Source organism: Drosophila mojavensis, unplaced genomic scaffold (assembly GCF_018153725.1).
Source record: "Drosophila mojavensis isolate 15081-1352.22 unplaced genomic scaffold, ASM1815372v1 contig_80, whole genome shotgun sequence".
Lineage (NCBI taxonomy): Eukaryota > Metazoa > Arthropoda > Insecta > Diptera > Drosophilidae > Drosophila > Drosophila mojavensis.
The window spans coordinates 16,613,414-16,631,358 of NW_025318906.1; the positions used below are offsets into that span (position 1 = coordinate 16,613,414).

The following is a 17,945-nucleotide window of genomic DNA, read 5'->3' on the forward strand; positions in this document are numbered from 1 at the left end:
CATGAGGAGTATTCCTGTATATAGTATATTTGATTGTTGATGAGAGATAATTATCATAATGATCATTTGATGTAGTATATTATTATGATGATGAGCTAATACGATTTATTTACTAAGAAAAGTATGCTGATTCAGGGTATTTTCTCGTAGAGCAACCCCGGCTATAGCTCTGTTAGTTCTTATTGTTGTAGTAGGGATTTCCAATATAAATCGACAAGGTTAGCAAAAAATAGAAAAATACGCCTAATTTGTTGACAAAGTCCACTAACTTCAGACCCAATGGCAGACAATGACAGAGACGCAGACAGACAGACAGACAGACAGAAAGAGACAGAGAGAGAGAGAGAGAGAGAGAGAGAGAGACAGTTCATTGAAATGCCAAACGACGAGCGGCGCGATGCCCATAGACAGATTGAATGGGGTCAGCATTAGAGCTAGCTAAGGGGGCTTAGTCGCAGATATTTGTCGACCTTTGCGAAAATCTATTTTTATTACTGATTGCCAAATATTGCTGTATTTATAAATAATAATATTCGTATTCATGTACTCCAGTTCAATTGCAAAACATGCGCCGCACCAAACGGGCTGTAAAAAAGTAAATAATTTCCGTAAAGCTCAAGGCGCTGCAGCCCAAGAAGAAGCCAACCAAGCCGCCAATATAGACTGTGGAGAAAACATAAAAGAAAACGAGTTAGTCGTAAATTCAAGTAGGTAATTGAGGAAATATTTTAATGACCTACCCAAAACATCAGCAAAGGAGAACAGAACATCCCGACGTAGCTGCATTTTCGGGTAATCAATAATGCCCCATTGTAGATTAGCGCCCAGAAACCAGACGCGAGACCTCTAAAAGACAGACAGTGAGGGAGAGGTGGGAAGGGGCATAAGTAGAGTAGCATTTGAAATGGCAACATCAGCATAACAAGTCAAGTAAACTGAAATTATTATTAAATGTAAAAACTTTCGCTGCACACTGTGCAAAAAAAAAAAGTTAAACAAAAAACTTTTTTGCGCTTTTTGCCGAAGCGGCCCGAAACTGAAATAATTGCATATTTCAAGGCGTTCGCTGGCAAAACAACTTTTGTGCTTATTATTTTTTACGGTCCCGGTTAACAATTTCAATGTTTGTTCACGGTAAAATGGCCAAGACCTAAGCCAGAGCTAAGAGCAGGAGACGTTGTTTCTTGTTGGCAAACGAGCATCCCACTTCAGCTTTAATGACCGCTAGATGGCGCCCATGCTGCAAGCACTGTTAAAGTACATTTTGAAATACTAATAAAAATACTAAAAAAAAACAAAACAAAAATTAATTACATTCAAACAGAGCTGTGGCAGACGTGAGATATTCAAAGGATATAAAATCATATAATTAAATTTATATATAAAAAAAAAAAAAAAATATATATATATATATATATATATTAATTAGACTTAATAGCGCCACAATTAGAGTAAATAATGTCTAGATAGCATATAACACTATGATATAAGGTTTTATACTTAAGGAGTTGCTTCAGTTATTATGTTTAAGATTCAGCTTATTATTATGTTTCGCTCCACTTACATAAGATTGCACAAAGAAGTTGGAATCATCACAGTTGGACAAGCAATTGCAATTGATTTTGTATTTATCCGACTTTAGGGAGATTATCTCGCCTATAAAATAGAATGGAAAATGATTAGAACTATAAGTGCTAAGCGAATGCAGAACATATATAAGGCCGGTCACGTAAATGCTAAAATATTTCTTGATGAAATTTCAGCCATCAATTCGAAATCAAGCCAAATATTTGCATGTGCGAAGAGGATTATCAAAAAATGCTCACGTTTAATTTTGACCAAGCAGCCGATGCCCTCCAAACCGCATATTGGCAAGCGGCGGCCATTGCGCACTGAAAGAGACAGAAGGAGAGTGTGTGATAGAGAGAGAGAGGGAGATGGCAGTCTGTCGTGAAACTTCAAGTGGAACTATTTAAACATTTTACGAGAAAAATGCAGAGCGACAACAACGATAACGACGTCAACGTTGACACATAAAAGTTAAACTTAATGGGACCAATTAAGTGCAACTATGTGAACGAGAACGTGAACAGGAACAGGAACGGGAAGAGGAACAGGAACGGGAAGAGGAACAGGAACGGGAAGAGGAATGATGATAAATATGAGCGTGATGACAAGCTCAAAATTATAATTACACCAAAGAATTAACAATTGAATAAAATGTTGTGTGTTTGGTAGGGAAGGCGCGACTGGAAAATACCCTAAACTAGTCTTTTTTTTTTTTTTTGCATAAATGAATGAAGTTAAATAAAGTTTGTATACGTCTATATAACATTTCAAATTAATTTGAATTAATTTTATTTTGTATAAATAAAATTAGCTGTACAACTATTTTTACATTTAAGAGTTATACTTCTAATAAAAAATATTTTCAATGGTTTCTGGCTAGAAAACTGGAATGTAAATGTTGAAAAGCCTATAAGAGTTGTGCAGAGCAGAGCTAAGAATTGGATTAATATACATTTAATATATGTACATATATGTATATAGTATATTGTACAACAATACGAACGATTATAAGTGCTAGCCTAATCTACTTACATATATTGCGATAAAAGTGCGGCACGCAGCCGCAGACGCGCAGAGCAAAGAACATGCGGCACTCGGAGAGGCACAGGCCAAAGCTGTAAATGGGCACCGTTTGCATCTCATCGGCCTCATACTGAAAGCGGCACTTGCGCTGCTTGGTGTTGAAGCTGCTCGAATATGAGAATATATAGAAATGATATATGAATGATATATAAATGTAGTTGGGGTCGTGCATGCTCACGCTCTGGCATCCTCGTTCGTGTAGATCTCTAGCGCAATCAGCTCCACCGTTGTATAGTCGCTCTCGGGAAAGGTGTAACGCTGCTTCGATATGCTCGGCACATCGCCAGCGCCGTGAAAGTAAACATCGTAGGCAGTCGATAGATTGATGATCTGTGCATAGATCTCGCCATCGAGCGGATGAACTGTCACGCGATCGCCATGATCCAAGAGGCTCCAATCGCCAGAGCGCCAATATCTTTAAGAATATAAGATGATATCAGAATATAATATAATAAATTATAATATAATATAATATAATATAATATAATATAATATGGTATAATATTTTTGGGCATGCAAAGTGGGATCAAAGAAATCTAGAAGCACATTGGTCTGAAATCAATATTTCTATCAATCAAATCCGAAAACAAACTATTCAGTTTCCTCACTCACTTGTAGGTATTGTAGCGTGCCACAAGTGAGTTGACGGAGTGGCAAATGCCAAACTCCGTTTGCGTCTCATAGATGAACATTTTGACAGCGGCGCCGCTGCTGATTTCCGGCTCGAAGGGCCATTTCAGCTCATAGAGCAAGCTCAAATAGTCGCTGCTGTCGATGCCGTACGACTTGTTCAATGGCAGAGTTTCCAAGTTGTCGTATGTGAGACTCGCAAGTTTGATAATAAAATCCCGGAAGAACTCCTTATCATCCTCGTCCTCGAACTTCTCGCTGTGGGCCCTAAGCGAGATGAGACAGAAGTGAATATTAAATAAATATATATATATTCGATATATATTCAGGCTTACTCTATGTAATCCTCCAGCTTGATGTCATCGATGCGCTTGTGCGGACACACGGTGAGCGATGGGAAGCTGGTGTTCCACACCAGCTTATTGCGATCCATTGAGATGACCATGGGCGAGGTCTGGAAACGTTGCCAAGTGCGTTGGCTCAGCGAGATGATGCTGAACAATGCCACGCAGATGAAGGCAAACCAAAGCATGCTGAAAGAAATCAACGAACAAAAAATACGGAAATGATATATGTCGTATAGAGTCCTCTTTTTTGTATGCCCTGGGTGTGATTGGAAATCGGGTATGTGGGTTGGCTGAACTCTGTTGTAGAAGTTAAGGTAGATAAAAGTTGATAGTACTTGAAGCTTTGAGGGAATCTAGGAGAGTTGTTCTATTATAGCATGAAATTTATAAGATCTATATCATATACCTGTTATTCATTACCTATTATCTAAGTATGCATAAGATCTTTATCAAATACAAGTTAATTATTAACTATTATCTGTCTATTATGAAATAAATAAATATATATATAATCTATGCAGATCACAAATATTTCAGGTTTTAATCTTTTGTTTTGATAGAATTTATCATATCATATTATATGAAAGTTTCATAGCAATCAGCTTTGAATGTTCTCTCTATGAATATTTCATAGAGTTTAATACTTCAATGTAGTACCTCAGCTCTAACTCTAGTCGTATATGCCAGTCTTATATTCCAGTCCGAACTTGCTTTCAGGGTAACTCCTAGTTCTGCATTTGACTTTATCACACTACTATTTTTTTGTTTTTGGTGTACATACTGTGAACGCACATAAAAATCTATTGCGTGTAAATTTTTGTAAGCATCAGTCGAAATATGCGACAGAGAAGAATTATGGCCAAGTTAGGGAAGAGTCAATGAACGAGAGGCGACGCTGGCGACGCAGGCGACGCAGTGGCAACCCTTTTGCAGACGCCCCATTTTTATGTTATGTTTGGCTGCAAGTGCGACGGCAGCCAAAATGGACGCAACACCAAGACACACGCACATACAGATCAAGAGCGAGAGAGAGGGAGAGAGAGAGAAGGAGAGTGAGAGAGAGAGAAGGAGAGTGAGTGTGGACATAACAAGTCTGACAAAAGCCGGCAAATCCTTGAAGCATCTCCCTTTCGCTTTGCCAGTGCCGCACCGCACAATGATGACATTTTGACGCCAGCAATGGCTCATAAAGCCTTCAGCACTGTCAACACACACACACACACATGCACACATGTATATACATGCATAAGTGTGTGGGCACTTCATTGCTGTAACAGCTACTTGGCTTTTAATTTTCAAACATTTCGCTACGAAAATGCTACGAATTTTCCGCTACTGCACCGAATCATTTCTAATTTGAAATTGTCTGGGAAATTCGCCACTTGAACGGGTTTTCCTAGCTGGAAAAGGGAGTATGGAGTATGTACTCTACGATACATTTAATAGCACAAAATTAAATTAAGCATTAAATAGCAGTTTAGAATGAGAAACTTTAAATATAGTAATTAATATTAATATTTGTTTTTCATTTTATAAAAATTCAAATAAATGAATACAAAATTAAGTTAAATGAAACAAATATTTTTTATAAATCGCTTTACATTTTTATTAATTACAGCTCGGAGTTCTTCAGGCTCATAAAATAAAAATAAAATAAAAATAATAAATAAATTTCAAATGAAACCAATTACTTGGCAATTTTTTTTTTTTTTTTATAATTATGAATATTTTATTATTAAAAAAAAAAACATAATAATAATAATTACATAGCATTAAATACATAAATAAAATGAAAAATATATAAATATTATAAATAAATAAATATATAAATTAAATAATTTTTTTGCCTCAAACTATCGAGCTAAATAAAAAACGAATATTAAATCAATTTTGTAGTATTGTCTATAAAACTTTATTAAATGTCATACAAATATAAGAATTAATTAATTTAGATGCCGTATATAAGTTATTTTATAATATAAGTTGATTAAAACATTATTTTATTTTCATTTAATTCGATTTTTTTTTACTTTATATTTATTTAGTATTTAAATGGAGCTGCATCATTTCACGTAGGATATCTGTTAGTCGAGCATAATTCTAATAAATATACCTAACTCTACGCCTTGTTCTTTTTTTTATGACAAGAGCTGGAATTGTTGGTGCTTTTATGGTTTCAGAGAATGTCTGCGTGCTAAAATTGTTTGGACATCATATAACGCCAGTCTCGCCTCATCTGTCTGGCTGACAGCCCGTCTGTCTCTCTGTCAGCCAGAGATTTGCTTTGTTTCATCAGCTCGCGCCACTCATATGAATAAAATTGGTGAGGTGCAATGGGGCAAGGGAGGAGCTCTTAAAGAGTAGGAGAGTGTGTTAAAGGGAATAATAGAAATATATATTTAAGATATAGATATAGATATTTAGAAATATATTGGAAAAGAACTTAAAGTTACATAAAAATAGTTAGACTTTAATTCTAAAAAATAGTCAAATAAATAGTTATTATTATAATTATATAGAAGCAGATATATTGAAATATATTAGAGAAGAACTTAACTTAACTTAAAGTTACATAAGACAACTTAGACTTTAATACTAATAATTATAAAAAATAGTCAAATAAATAGTAATTATTATTATTATATAGAAGCAATCCCACATCTCGACATTTTGCTTAATCAGGTCTCAGGTTATTTGACTTTAGCTGAAAGCTAAGACACATTTCTTACTGATTCGCTTTTTAGAACTCCTCCCTGCCCCTCTATATTTATGTCTATATATCATTACTTCACATGACCTCGCCGTAGGTTCAATAGTTCTCAGGCATAAGTAAACTTTTTCTGTTTGCATTTAAGCCATTGTTGAACTGAAATGCAACTCAAAAAAAACAAAAACAAAAAACAAATAGTGAATGCATTTACCAATACTTTTGCCACATTTGGCAACCTCTCTACAAACGGCATCCGCATTGCACATGCATTTGCGTATTTTGCATTCGCAGTTCGTTCTCTGATTCCGGCTGCGGATTATGCAGTCGCATGACTCCCATTCATATACCCCTGCCCCCAGTTTTTCCCCCAAGCTCCCATTGCTTCGCTCGGAATTGAGGTTATCACATGTCAGCAGCACAGACTCCGGCGATTTATGCATATTTCACCTGAAATATTTCCACTGCAAGACTTAAGCCCCTTTTCCGAGTTATTTAAATCAAAAATATTATGCGTTGCACATTCCTTTGAATGCTTCGCCATGCTGTCCTAAGTAGGTGAAGGATTTCTTTCTTTTTTTTTTTTTTTTTTTTTGTTTGCTCTTGACTTGAGCTTATAATATTATTATTTTATTATATATTATTTATTTTTTTGTATATATTATTTAATTTTTTATTATTTTTTATTATCTATTAGTTAGCCTAAATGTAGTCATTATACTTTAAAAATGATCTCAACAAATTCTTTTACTAAAACCAACTAAAGTTGCTTTTTCCTCTGTAGTTAATTTCATTTTCAAAAATATTTAGTAGAGTATATGACAGTCAGTTATACCCGGCTGCCTTATTCTATTCCTAATTTCTGGGCTTTTCTTTTGCAGTTCAACGCGAATAAATCAATCTGAAGTGCAGAAATAAAAATGGGCCTGAATAAATAAATTTGTGGGCAGCACAAATCATTTAGTCGCGCGGCGTGGGGGGGGGGGGTGGGGATATATGGTATTAATTAGAGCCGAGCTGAGCTGAGTTTTGCGTGCTGCACACCAGCTCTTACCTTGCCCTTGCACACGGTGTGGGGCGAGGTGGGAGTGAGAGGCACCACCTGTCACTCTCTCCCGGGCGGGAAACTAGCACAGAAATTGTAATGGAGCTTTTGCCAGAGGGGCTAGAGGAGATTTGGATAGAGTCTGGGCTGTGTTATCCACTAATTAACCCTCAGCTGCTGGTTGACTGTGGTCCATTTTCGTTATGCCAACATTTGCCACATGCCCAGCTCCCAGCTCCCAGCTCCCAGCAACCACACCCACACCCACACCCACCTGCCCTCGCCTCGAGTGCCGTGTGGAATGGAGTGTGTTACCAATTTAAGCCTTGCCAGGCATGCCGTGTAATCCTGTTTGTCATGTCATGTCAGTTTTCAGGATTTATTGCATTGCCGCTTCGCTCGCACCAAATACAACAAATACAAATTCCAGCAGCACAAAAAATATTACCTTCCCCCGGCCCTAGAGCTGTGTATGTCTAATTTTATGCAGTCGAGTGTGTGTGTATGTGTGTGTGCGTGCGTGTGTGTGTGTTTTGGCCCGTCAGAGAGTTCTTATATGAACACGCACTGCTCCCGGTGGGTTAGCCGGGGCATATGGCAGCGAGATCGAAATTATAATCGGCTGCACGTGCAACGTGCCACAATTTAAGCCCTTCACTTGGAGCTTTCGAGCCTGGAAATCGAAACCGCCCGAAACGAAATGTTAAACTCGGCTGAAAGTTTCCGCTCTGAGATTTTAGTTTTCTGGCCTTTAGTTTAATTTCATTAGGAAATTAATTGGACGAAAGTGCTTGGCAGTGTAAGAAAGCAAACAGCGAAATAGAAATGGATGAGAGAGGGAGGGAGAGAGAGGGAGAAAGGGAGCTCAATTGTGGGCCTAATTAAAAAAGTTTGTAAACTTTTACTTTTTTTTAAGGGTAAAGAGATTGAGGGGAATGTAGAAAAATCAGCAAGTGCAAATGTTTAGGTAGTAACTCATTCAGTTCTCATTACGGCATGGCAATGCGTTTTCTGACCGAGTTCTGCAAAGGTAAAGCCAGGACTCAGAATGAATGCTGAGATAAGGAATGTTTGCCTATAGGAAGTAGCCCGGATGGACCGTCTGAAACTAGAGAGTGACGGCCTTTATATACAATTTGGAGTATTTTTATTTATTTTTCATTTTCTGTGTTATTTTATTTATTCTTTATTTCTTTGAGTACATTGAGCATTGATGGACCGTCTGAAGCTAGAGGACGGCGGCCTTCAAATACCACTTTCACTGCTTTATTATTTTCCATGTTATTTCATTTTTTTTTTTTTTTTTACAATTTAAACTTATTTTTGTCTATTTTACGTTCCATTTCTTGTTTATTTCTTTTTTATTATTTATTAATTCAATTCTTTATTATAATTATTAATTGATTTAATTACTTAATTTAATTAATTTTTTATTATTATTATTATTTTTTATTTATTTTTATTATTTATTATTATTTTTGTTTTTTCTATTAGTCTTTTATTTCATTAAGTATAATTTGGATTTCTTATATTTTTATACCCTGAACGGAAATCAGGGTATAATGGTTTTGAGAAAAAGTATGTAACGGGCAGAAGGAATCATCGCAGACTCCATAAAGTATATATCTCGGCATTTATCGATATAAGAGTACATTCGATAGTTCTTAAACTCTGACTACAGAAGATATTATCAGTTAAGCAAATATCAATGTAACTGTCATGCGCAGCGATTACCTTTAGTATAACTAACGGTAATTTCATACTACTCTAATTGAAAGATTCAAGCATGTTATAAATATATTTCCTAGGCTCAAGAACAATACATATAAGTAAAATTACATTGAATTTAATTAAATTGAATCCTCTTAACTTCCATTAGCTCAACTATAAAGTCATCAAAGCCTCTCGGCTATAGCTGCAGTGCGTCAAACACAGCAGGAGACGCCGATGATGCACTGAACCATAACTAGAGCAACTCAATCATAGCACAACAGGACTCTTACTTACCGTTCCAGGAAATTCAAACCGAACTTGGCCAAATAGATGAAGCCGTGTATCGAGGATCCCTGCAGAAATTCTATGATGAAAGCCTGCAGCTTGGCCAGATATGGCAGTGGAGCCACCTGCTGCTCCTCCTGCTCCTCTTTAAGCGATTCCTCCGCCTCCGCTTTGATGGCCGGTGGCTGCCAGAGCGGCGGTCGGCGAAAGCTGCGTATGCTGTTCGCCTTGCGGCGATTGAGCGATGCATCTTGCTCTGCATTAGCATTCGAGACTGACTTTTGCAGCTGGTGCTCTTTAGCTGCCCGCCGTTGATCGGCTCGCTGGGCTGTGCCCGGAAAGAGCAGCAGACCCGGACCCACGCGAGAGCCCGATCTAATTGGCGTACTCTTCAGCTGCTGCTGCACCAGCGAGGCGGTGGATGCTGTGCGCGAGTCTTCGCTGTCTGTCCAGCTGTCCAAGCTTCGGTTCTCTTCCTGCTGCATAGTTATGTGGGCGTGGCCTAGGCTGCTGGGATGAGTGAGCGAAAATCTGTAAGAGAAGAGGGGAAAATTGTTAGTATAAATACTTTCAGCTAATTAAGTTAAGCAGATTATGAATTATTGATTTGGTTTATAAAGCTATGCCTAACATTTAAGTGTAAACTGCTCAAAGTTGAATTGCTAGGTGTAGTAGATATATGATAGGCCTATAAGAGCTGTTTATTATTGAGTTTTTTAAATTACAATGTAAATATATATTAGATATACGAGCAGTTTTTTTTCAGATTTATGTTGTTGATTTTATTACTATTTTGTAAGTATTAAATTAACATATTACTATTTTGTAAATATTGAATTAACATATATAGTCGATATATATAGATATACAAGTAGATTTTACAGAACTTTTTTATTTGTTTAATTACAATTTAAATATTGAATTAATACACATATACGGCAGATCTATGCTAGACATAAGAGGAAAAGAGCAGCATTTCCCACGATTCGTTGTTCTTACTATTTTGTAAAAATTTAAATAACATATATAGTTGATATACTTATATATGGTAGGCGTATAAGATAAGTTTTTCTTAAGTTTTGCTTTTAGTAATAAATTTGCAAATATTAAATAAATATACATATAGTCGAGCTTCATTTTTTATTTTATAAATTACTATTCAAATACTGACTGTTTTATGTAAATATTATATTAAAATATATAGTAGATATATGATAGGCGTATATAGGCAAATATGTTTTTTTTTTTTTTTTTTTTAAATTTTGTTAATATTGAATAAATATATTTAGTAGTTATATGATAGGCACATAAGAGCTGTATTTTTCAGAGTTTTGATTTTTTCTTAAATTATAATTTAAGCATTGAATTAATTATGTAAATATTTAATTAATATAAATAGTAGATAGGCATATTAAAATTTTTTGATTATTTTTTTAACAAATAAATTAATCTAGTTTTACATATTTTTGTAGAGTTACACAAATTTAAATCATAATAAAAGCTTGAAATATATTTTTAAAGTCAATATCAACAGATTTTATTAAATGTATTTGAGCTGGGCACATAAAACAAGAGATTAAATTGGCTTGTTAACACATATTATAGTATATTATATACATATATACTCATTTATAATTATATTTATATTAAATATAAAAACAAGTCAGCTATTTACTGGTCTATATTATTATGCATAGATTGCAGCTAAAGTGCTGGCTGTTGCCCGTTCGATTCGCTTAAATTATTTACAATTTGCAATTTGCTCTGCTTTATTCGCATAAAGCGTTTATTATACGAATCAGTCTCTCTCTCTCTCTCTCTCTCTCTCTCTGTATATGTATATACCCTTCGTTAAGCATAAAAACGTCGTTTTAAATATGTTTTCCTGACGCAACAACAACAACAACAATAAATTATTATTGCAATTTTTTTTTAATGCGATGTAAATTATGTCGTTGCAGCTGTGTGAGTACTCACAGTGTATGTGCGCGTGTGTGTGGGTGTAATTTGTATAAAGCCATTGAAAAGGCAATCAATATGTAGCACTGGACACTGAAGTACATATGTATGTGTATGTGTGTATGTGTATAGATGGATAGATTGCATATAAACCTCAACAGACAACTGCCATCAGAAATGAGGCATTAAAGTTGCGCATAATTTGGTTAAGATTACATTCACTCAGCTGCCCTATGAATGGAGCCCAAACGAGCTGAGCCGAGCCGAGAGAGATTGAATGAGCTTATATTTATATATACTTATACATATATATGTATGTGTGTATGTATCATTATAATGCGTTAATTGGGTACAATATGGCACAGTAGACTTTTTATTTCAAATTATAAAGTAGGCTATCAAGTTTTTAACAAACATTAAATCAGTCGAGAATTGCGCTTAACTCATTTTTTTTTTGTTTCAGGGAATTTAAGAGAATTTCAAGTAGAGTATATAGTCTTGTAAACTTTCCAAATAATAAAGCTGCCCAGAATATTTTTTATTAAACAGAAAGCAGAACAAAAATTGCGTGAATTCATTTCATTTTCATTTTCTTTTAATTTCATATTAATAAACGAAAAGTTATAATTTAGCCCACATCGACTTTAAAGTCTTAAAGGAACCTCTACAACATAATTTTAGCAAACAGAAGATCCATCGAGAATTCAATTTTAATCTATAGTTTCATAGTATATTTTTTTGTGCAATTTTTCCTATAATTTTTCTCTCAAAGAAAAGGTAAGTTTCTCGACCTTCGCACTGCCCCACTAAAAACTCCCATTGCAGTTCCAATTGGAAAATGAGCATGGTCGACTATCGCCTGTATTTGTGCAGCAAGTGCTGCCGGCGCTGCCTGTGGCACGAGCTGTCCCCCCAGGAGCATCGCTGCGCACGCTGCCGGCTGCCGCTGCAATCCTGCGAGATCTGTGATCGCCGCTTCGAGCCGCGGGATCGGCAGGAGCTGTACTGCAAGCGCTGTGACTTCCATTTGGTAAAGCAGGCCTTGCATACGCCGCCGCCAGTTCTGGAGCTGGATCTGGATACGGAAACGGAACCGGAAACGGAAGCGGAACTCGATCTAATTGAACCGCCACGCGATCGCTCGATGGCACAGCGCTGGAGCGACATCAAGTCGGCAGCGGGCATCGAGGACGATCCATGTTTCCTTGAGTGATGTCCAGGCTAGGGTATTATTTCCTTGACCCCAAGTGCTCCATAAAAATATATACCTAGCTCTGCTATGATCACACTTCAATCCCTGCTCCATTTGGGCAACTTACATGCGGTCGAGCGTGGGTGCATTAAGACCTCCAGCTCATTATAATCAGTTTGTAGCATCCGGATTGGGGTCACATTATTGGGGCTGTGCTGCACGCTGATGGGCTTCGATGGGTCGGCGTCTGTAACATCAAACGGCTCTGCGCACAGTACACAGTCCTTAAAATGGATTAAAATTTCATTTAAATTTGCATTTAAATGAGCGCCGCGCACTCGAAAGTAAATGCCCTCACTTAAGCACAGGACAAAGGGCTGACCAGACCCAGACCCAGACTCAGGCCCAGACACTGAGACATCCAGACAGAACTCGAGAGTGCGATAGGTCCGGCTTGCCACATGGGCAACATTAAAAGCTCTTTGTTTTTTCTTTTATTTTTTTCCAGTGTATTCTTTGCTCTTTTTTTTACGCAACATTTCTACTGGCAGCTGCAGTTTCAGTTGATTACCTTTGGCAGCTGATAGGATAGGCGAGGCGTGGGCTTAAGCGAGCGATCTGCTGCTGCTGCTGCTCCGGCTGCTGCTCCTGCTGCTGCTGCTCCTGCTGCTCCTGCTGCTGCATTTTAATGGGTATTATTTAAATATGTATATTTTACAATTAAATAAACGATTTTTATGCTCTTATGGCGCCCAGTTCCAATTTCAGCTGCTGTTCGGCCACCACAGGAATCCTTTCAGGTAGCCCAGCCCAGTTCAGTCCAGTCCAGTCCAGTCCAGTCCTGCCCAGACAGGGACTCGTGTGTATTTTCCGCTTTGCGTGTTAATTAAATTGCAAAACTGCCTTAAGGACATTTTAATTGGCCTTCACTTTGTGGCACACTCCATGTATGTTGTGCACCAGTTGCAGTTAGTCCCATTTCCAGCTTTCAGCTGCACTAGCTTCCCTTGTCTGCCAACTAATTCACGATGCCTTTGTTATCGATATATTTGCAATGTTCATAAATGCATTGAATATGGGCTTTATTATAATATAATATATTTATTATATTATATTATATTATATTATATTATATTATATTATATTATATTATATATTCTTAGTCCTTGCCAATTTATTGGCAATATACGTTATTTATCGATAATTTTTTAGTGCTTGCAAATCGGAGATAAGCTTTTTTTCATCGCTTTTACTGCATCATAACTGAATTAGTTAAATTAAAATTCGAATTTCATTTGGCAAAAGTCTCACAGAAATAAAAAAAATTTGTTTATCGATCAATTTGAAATTAGTATTAATGGTAAATTAAATTTAAAAACAACTTTAGTTTATTGGAAATACAAATTTTATGCTTCAATATAAGCGATACAAAGTATTACGATACAAAATACATATATGTAATATAGTTAACAAATAATAGCTTCACTTTCTGCAATTGATCGACTTTGCTGAAATCGATAAGCTTATAAAACGAAACAAAACTAATTGTATTATTGACTGCATCTGTGTATGAGACACATCGGACATACCCTAGTTGGCCAGCTTATAGACTATCCTACTGCAAATAACCTTTCGATATTTTCAATCTCCATAAATATTGTATATGATATGTTATCAATATATTGATTACGCTCGCAATTCAATCAAGTTTCTTGTGCATTTAGTGTATTATGAATGTATTTGGAAACTATTTCAGTTGGCTTCTCGTTTACATTGTCCTTGTCGTTCGCTGCTGTTCGTCCCTATGCCCTTCTGCCCATCCGTCCGTCCCTCGCTTTGTCTGTTGGCGAAATAACAAATTTTCCAATTTGTTTCTTGATTTATTTTCACGCCAATTTCTTGGCGTTCGCCTCCGACGACGCTGCTGACATTTGTTTATTTATTTGCTTTCATGTTTTGTCTGCCGTCGTTTTCTCTGCATTTGCTGTTGCTGTTGCTGCTGCTCCTCCTCCTCCTGCTCCTCCTCCTACTGCTGCTGCTGGTTGCGTGAAATCACGAATGAATGAATGACTGCCCTGGCAGCCACCATGAATATTCATGGGCCATGCCACTATGAACAACAGCGGCTACAACAATAACTACAACAACAGCATCATCAACCTCGGCAGCATCAGCAATAACAACAACAGCAACAACAACAAGACGCAACTAACTCAGCTTGCATTTCCGCTCTATGCGCCAACAATTCGCAGCGCCATTTCGCTGTCCATAGCAGCTGAAGCAGCAGCAGGAGCAGCAGCAGGAGTAGGAACAGCAGCAGCAGCTGTAGCTCAGCATCGTGGTTTAACTGCCCTATTCGAGCGGGTATATTAAGTTAGTTATTGTCTTTGAATTGAAAATTGTTTCATATATGAGAACTTTAAACTATCATTGGCCCAGCTTAGCTTTTCCTAGTTATCGTATATACATTTATATATTTAAATAAAAATTTGTTTTAAAGTCAATGAAAGTCAAGTATATACATATATAATTTGTTTGCTTATAGCTGTATAGTCATTAGCTGAGGAATGCGTTACAGTAATTTAAAATTTATCAACAAATTAATTTTGTATTAAAAGTAATTCATTTGTGATATATTTTTCATTTATATATATTGTTTTAAACTAATTTTAATAATTCATATTTTATTTATTTATTTTTTATTTTGTAAGAATTATTTATTTGTTTAATAATTATTTGTGTTTTGTAAAGTATGATGTATTTAATAATTTATATATTTAAAAATCCATTTTTTATTTAATTATTTTATTTTATTTTTTTTTTGTAATAGTTATTCATTTGTTTAATAATGTATTTGTAGTTTTTGGTATATGTTGTATTTAATCATTTTTATATATTTTTTTTATATAATAATTTTAATATATATTTTTTTTTATTTTTTTATTTTGTAATCATTATTTATTTGTTTAAAATTTAATTTTTATTTTTTGCAATGCTATTTTTATATATTGATGTTATTAATGTTTAACTTCTTTCTCACTTAAATAGTGGAAAAAATCTTTTAAATTTATTTGCTCAATTCTTAATTTAGTTTTCGATCAAAACTTTTTATCACTATTAAAATATTTATCTATCTATTTCATTTTAAATATTTTTTAGAATTATTAATTTATATTATTAATAATATAAATATTGTAATTATTTAAAATTACCCATTAAAAAAAAAAAAATATATATATATAATAATGCAAGCACATTCGCACTTCGACTTTTTCTGATTGGCACTCTTCACTTTCTTCTTCTTCTTCTTGTTGAGTATTCGCTGCGCGCAGCTGTTTCTTGGCGAGATGCTGCAAATGGCCTCGTTGCTTGTTGCTGTTATTGTGGCCATTGTTTCAGTCAACATTTTGTGGTTAAGTGAGGCCCCCCCCCCCCTCTTACCCTATCTGTGTGTGTGTGTGTATGTGTGTGCAACAGTTTCTTGCAGGCCGCACAAAAGTAGGCAATGCTTTGCGCTTGCATCGAACAGGAAATTTAATTAAAAGCGCTTTGTCCACGATATCAAATATAGGATATATATATATATAATATATATATACATATATATATAGTAGAAACCACAACTTACACTGACTGAAATTGGTTGCCTTCCGCTCGTTCACTGCCAAGTTTTTACACTGCCTTCCACTGCGCTCGGCTGAGCTAACGAACTGTGACTACAATCAGCGCACTGCCTGCACTTGACTTTAGTACATTTTGGCTAGCCAACGGCCAACGGCCAATGGCCAATAGCCAATGGCCCAATGTTGTGATTTTTAGCCGACATTTTGGGTCGCCTCATGAGAAACTTGTCAGCTGCTGCTCCTGCTGGTGCTGCTCATGTTGCTGCTGCTGCCGGCCTCCGACTTTTGTTGATTGCTCCGGAACAATCGCAAAGGCATATTGTCTGACACACACACACACACACAGAGACCCCTACGAACTGCGATGCCTGCAACGATTTAGAATCTATTGATTTTCAACGCTAATTACTATTGAATAAGAGTGTGTGTGAAGGGCTATGCGTCAGTGTGTGTGTGTCTGTGTGGCATTGTACTGGCGTAACAGAGAGAGTGAGAGAGAGAGAGACCACTTGTTTCCTAATTGTAGCTGTCCGATAAGATTGCTGCACGATTTTATGTTTTGCCTGGACTAATCGCTGTTTTGACCAAAGGTTTGTGGCCTTAAATATGAGTTCAGGTGGGTGAATTGTGGCTATGATGTGGACTATAGTATTTATTTTTGTTTTCTAGATCTATTCATACCTAAATGGTAAGCTAGATATGAGAACTATTTTATTTTATTTTGTTTATTTAGTTAATAGTCAAAGTTTTTGTGTAGAAGTTACATATATATATGTATGTATTACAAATTCAAATAAATATGCCTTCTGATTGGATTTCAAGAATTCATTGTTCAATTTCATCTATCATAGGACTACTTTTCATTTCACATAACGACTCAAAGATTCTCATTCTGGGCATCAATTAACTCATTGCCAACCTTGGCATGAAATAGTTCAACATAGCAAAGCTAAATAATATTTCATTTGCTTTTCTGCAATGCAAAGACAGAAATGTCTAAATGAGTTTGACCGACTGCTAGATGCCCTGCAACGTAAGCGATTGTTGTATAAGCCGATATATCCTTCATAAGTTAAGTTACCTATGGCAAAGCTGCAGCTGTTCTCTGCTCACCTAGACTTACATACATACAAGTCTCTAATGCCTAGGAGATCCAATTATTAAACTAGAAAACCTCTATAGAGCAACGGGCAGTAGCAGGAGGAAAAACCGCTTTTGCCTTTTGGCAAATCGAGCAAACTTTGTAGACCATTAGAGAGTCGTCCTTGTTACTTTAACTTCTGCTACGGCTGGAGCCCCTCACCACCTTGTCCACCTCCTCCTCCTCTTCTATGTGTTCCGCTGGCAATGCTATGTAATCTTTGATTTTGCATGAGCAGATTTTATAGGGCAGGTCCAGACGCGCTTTCTCTCTCCCTCTCTCTCTCTCTCTCTCTCTCTGTTGGCGCTGCGGCCAGTGTTGGGGCGCTGCAGCTGTATAAATTTTACATTTGTTTCCTTTCAATTTAACAATGTGTACTTTTCGTATTGTTTTGCTTTATAGAGCAGCTCGCGAAACGGGCAGTCAGGAAACGGAGACGGGGCGTGGCTCTTGGGGTTGCCAGCCATTTTTCACGCGAGCCAAGCCCTGGGTGAATGCTCACTTCATCGCCTGATTTCGCAATATTTATGATTAGCAATTTATTATTCATCATTTTCGAGTGCGCAAACAAAGCGCCAACTCAAGCATCAGTCGAGAAAAATCGAATGATGTTCCGCAATAAGTCTTCAGCCAAGGGCCAAAACTGTGAGT

The 17,945-nt window shown here is 36.4% G+C and overlaps 2 protein-coding genes across 2 annotated transcripts; one reads left to right on the plus strand and one right to left on the minus strand.

Annotated features, from left to right (window-relative positions):
- Nucleotides 1–111: 111 nt before the first annotated feature.
- Nucleotides 112–16,241, minus strand: LOC6580244 (sodium channel protein Nach). Its single transcript, XM_032730265.2, has 10 exons — nucleotides 16,159–16,241; nucleotides 9,389–9,910; nucleotides 3,618–3,815; nucleotides 3,265–3,549; nucleotides 2,831–3,067; nucleotides 2,602–2,756; nucleotides 1,827–1,892; nucleotides 1,565–1,656; nucleotides 741–846; nucleotides 112–663 (listed from the first exon to the last, which is right to left on the minus strand). Exons 2-10 carry the CDS (start codon nucleotides 9,862–9,864, stop codon nucleotides 554–556), a joined length of 1,725 nt encoding a protein of 574 aa, XP_032586156.1. The 5' UTR covers nucleotides 9,865–9,910; nucleotides 16,159–16,241; the 3' UTR covers nucleotides 112–553.
- On the plus strand, nucleotides 11,725–12,632 carry LOC6580246 (protein FAM76B). Its single transcript, XM_044010927.1, has 3 exons — nucleotides 11,725–11,821; nucleotides 11,960–12,115; nucleotides 12,164–12,632. Exon 3 carries the CDS (start codon nucleotides 12,177–12,179, stop codon nucleotides 12,549–12,551), a length of 375 nt encoding a protein of 124 aa, XP_043866862.1. The 5' UTR covers nucleotides 11,725–11,821; nucleotides 11,960–12,115; nucleotides 12,164–12,176; the 3' UTR covers nucleotides 12,552–12,632.
- Nucleotides 16,242–17,945: the final 1,704 nt, after the last annotated feature.

Bases quoted from the DNA above. Each gene is read 5' to 3' on its own strand.
- LOC6580244 (XM_032730265.2), bottom strand. From the start codon at position 9,864: ATGCAGCAGGAAGAGAACCGAAGCTTGGACAGCTGGACAGACAGCGAA. The intron at 3,550-3,617 runs GTAAGCCTGAAT...CATCTCGCTTAG, and splicing joins AAGCTGGAGGATTACATAGA to GGCCCACAGCGAGAAGTTCG. The intron at 1,657-1,826 runs GTGAGCATTTTT...TCTATTTTATAG, and splicing joins CTGCTTGGTCAAAATTAAAC to GCGAGATAATCTCCCTAAAG.
- LOC6580246 (XM_044010927.1), top strand. From the start codon at position 12,177: ATGAGCATGGTCGACTATCGCCTGTATTTGTGCAGCAAGTGCTGCCGG.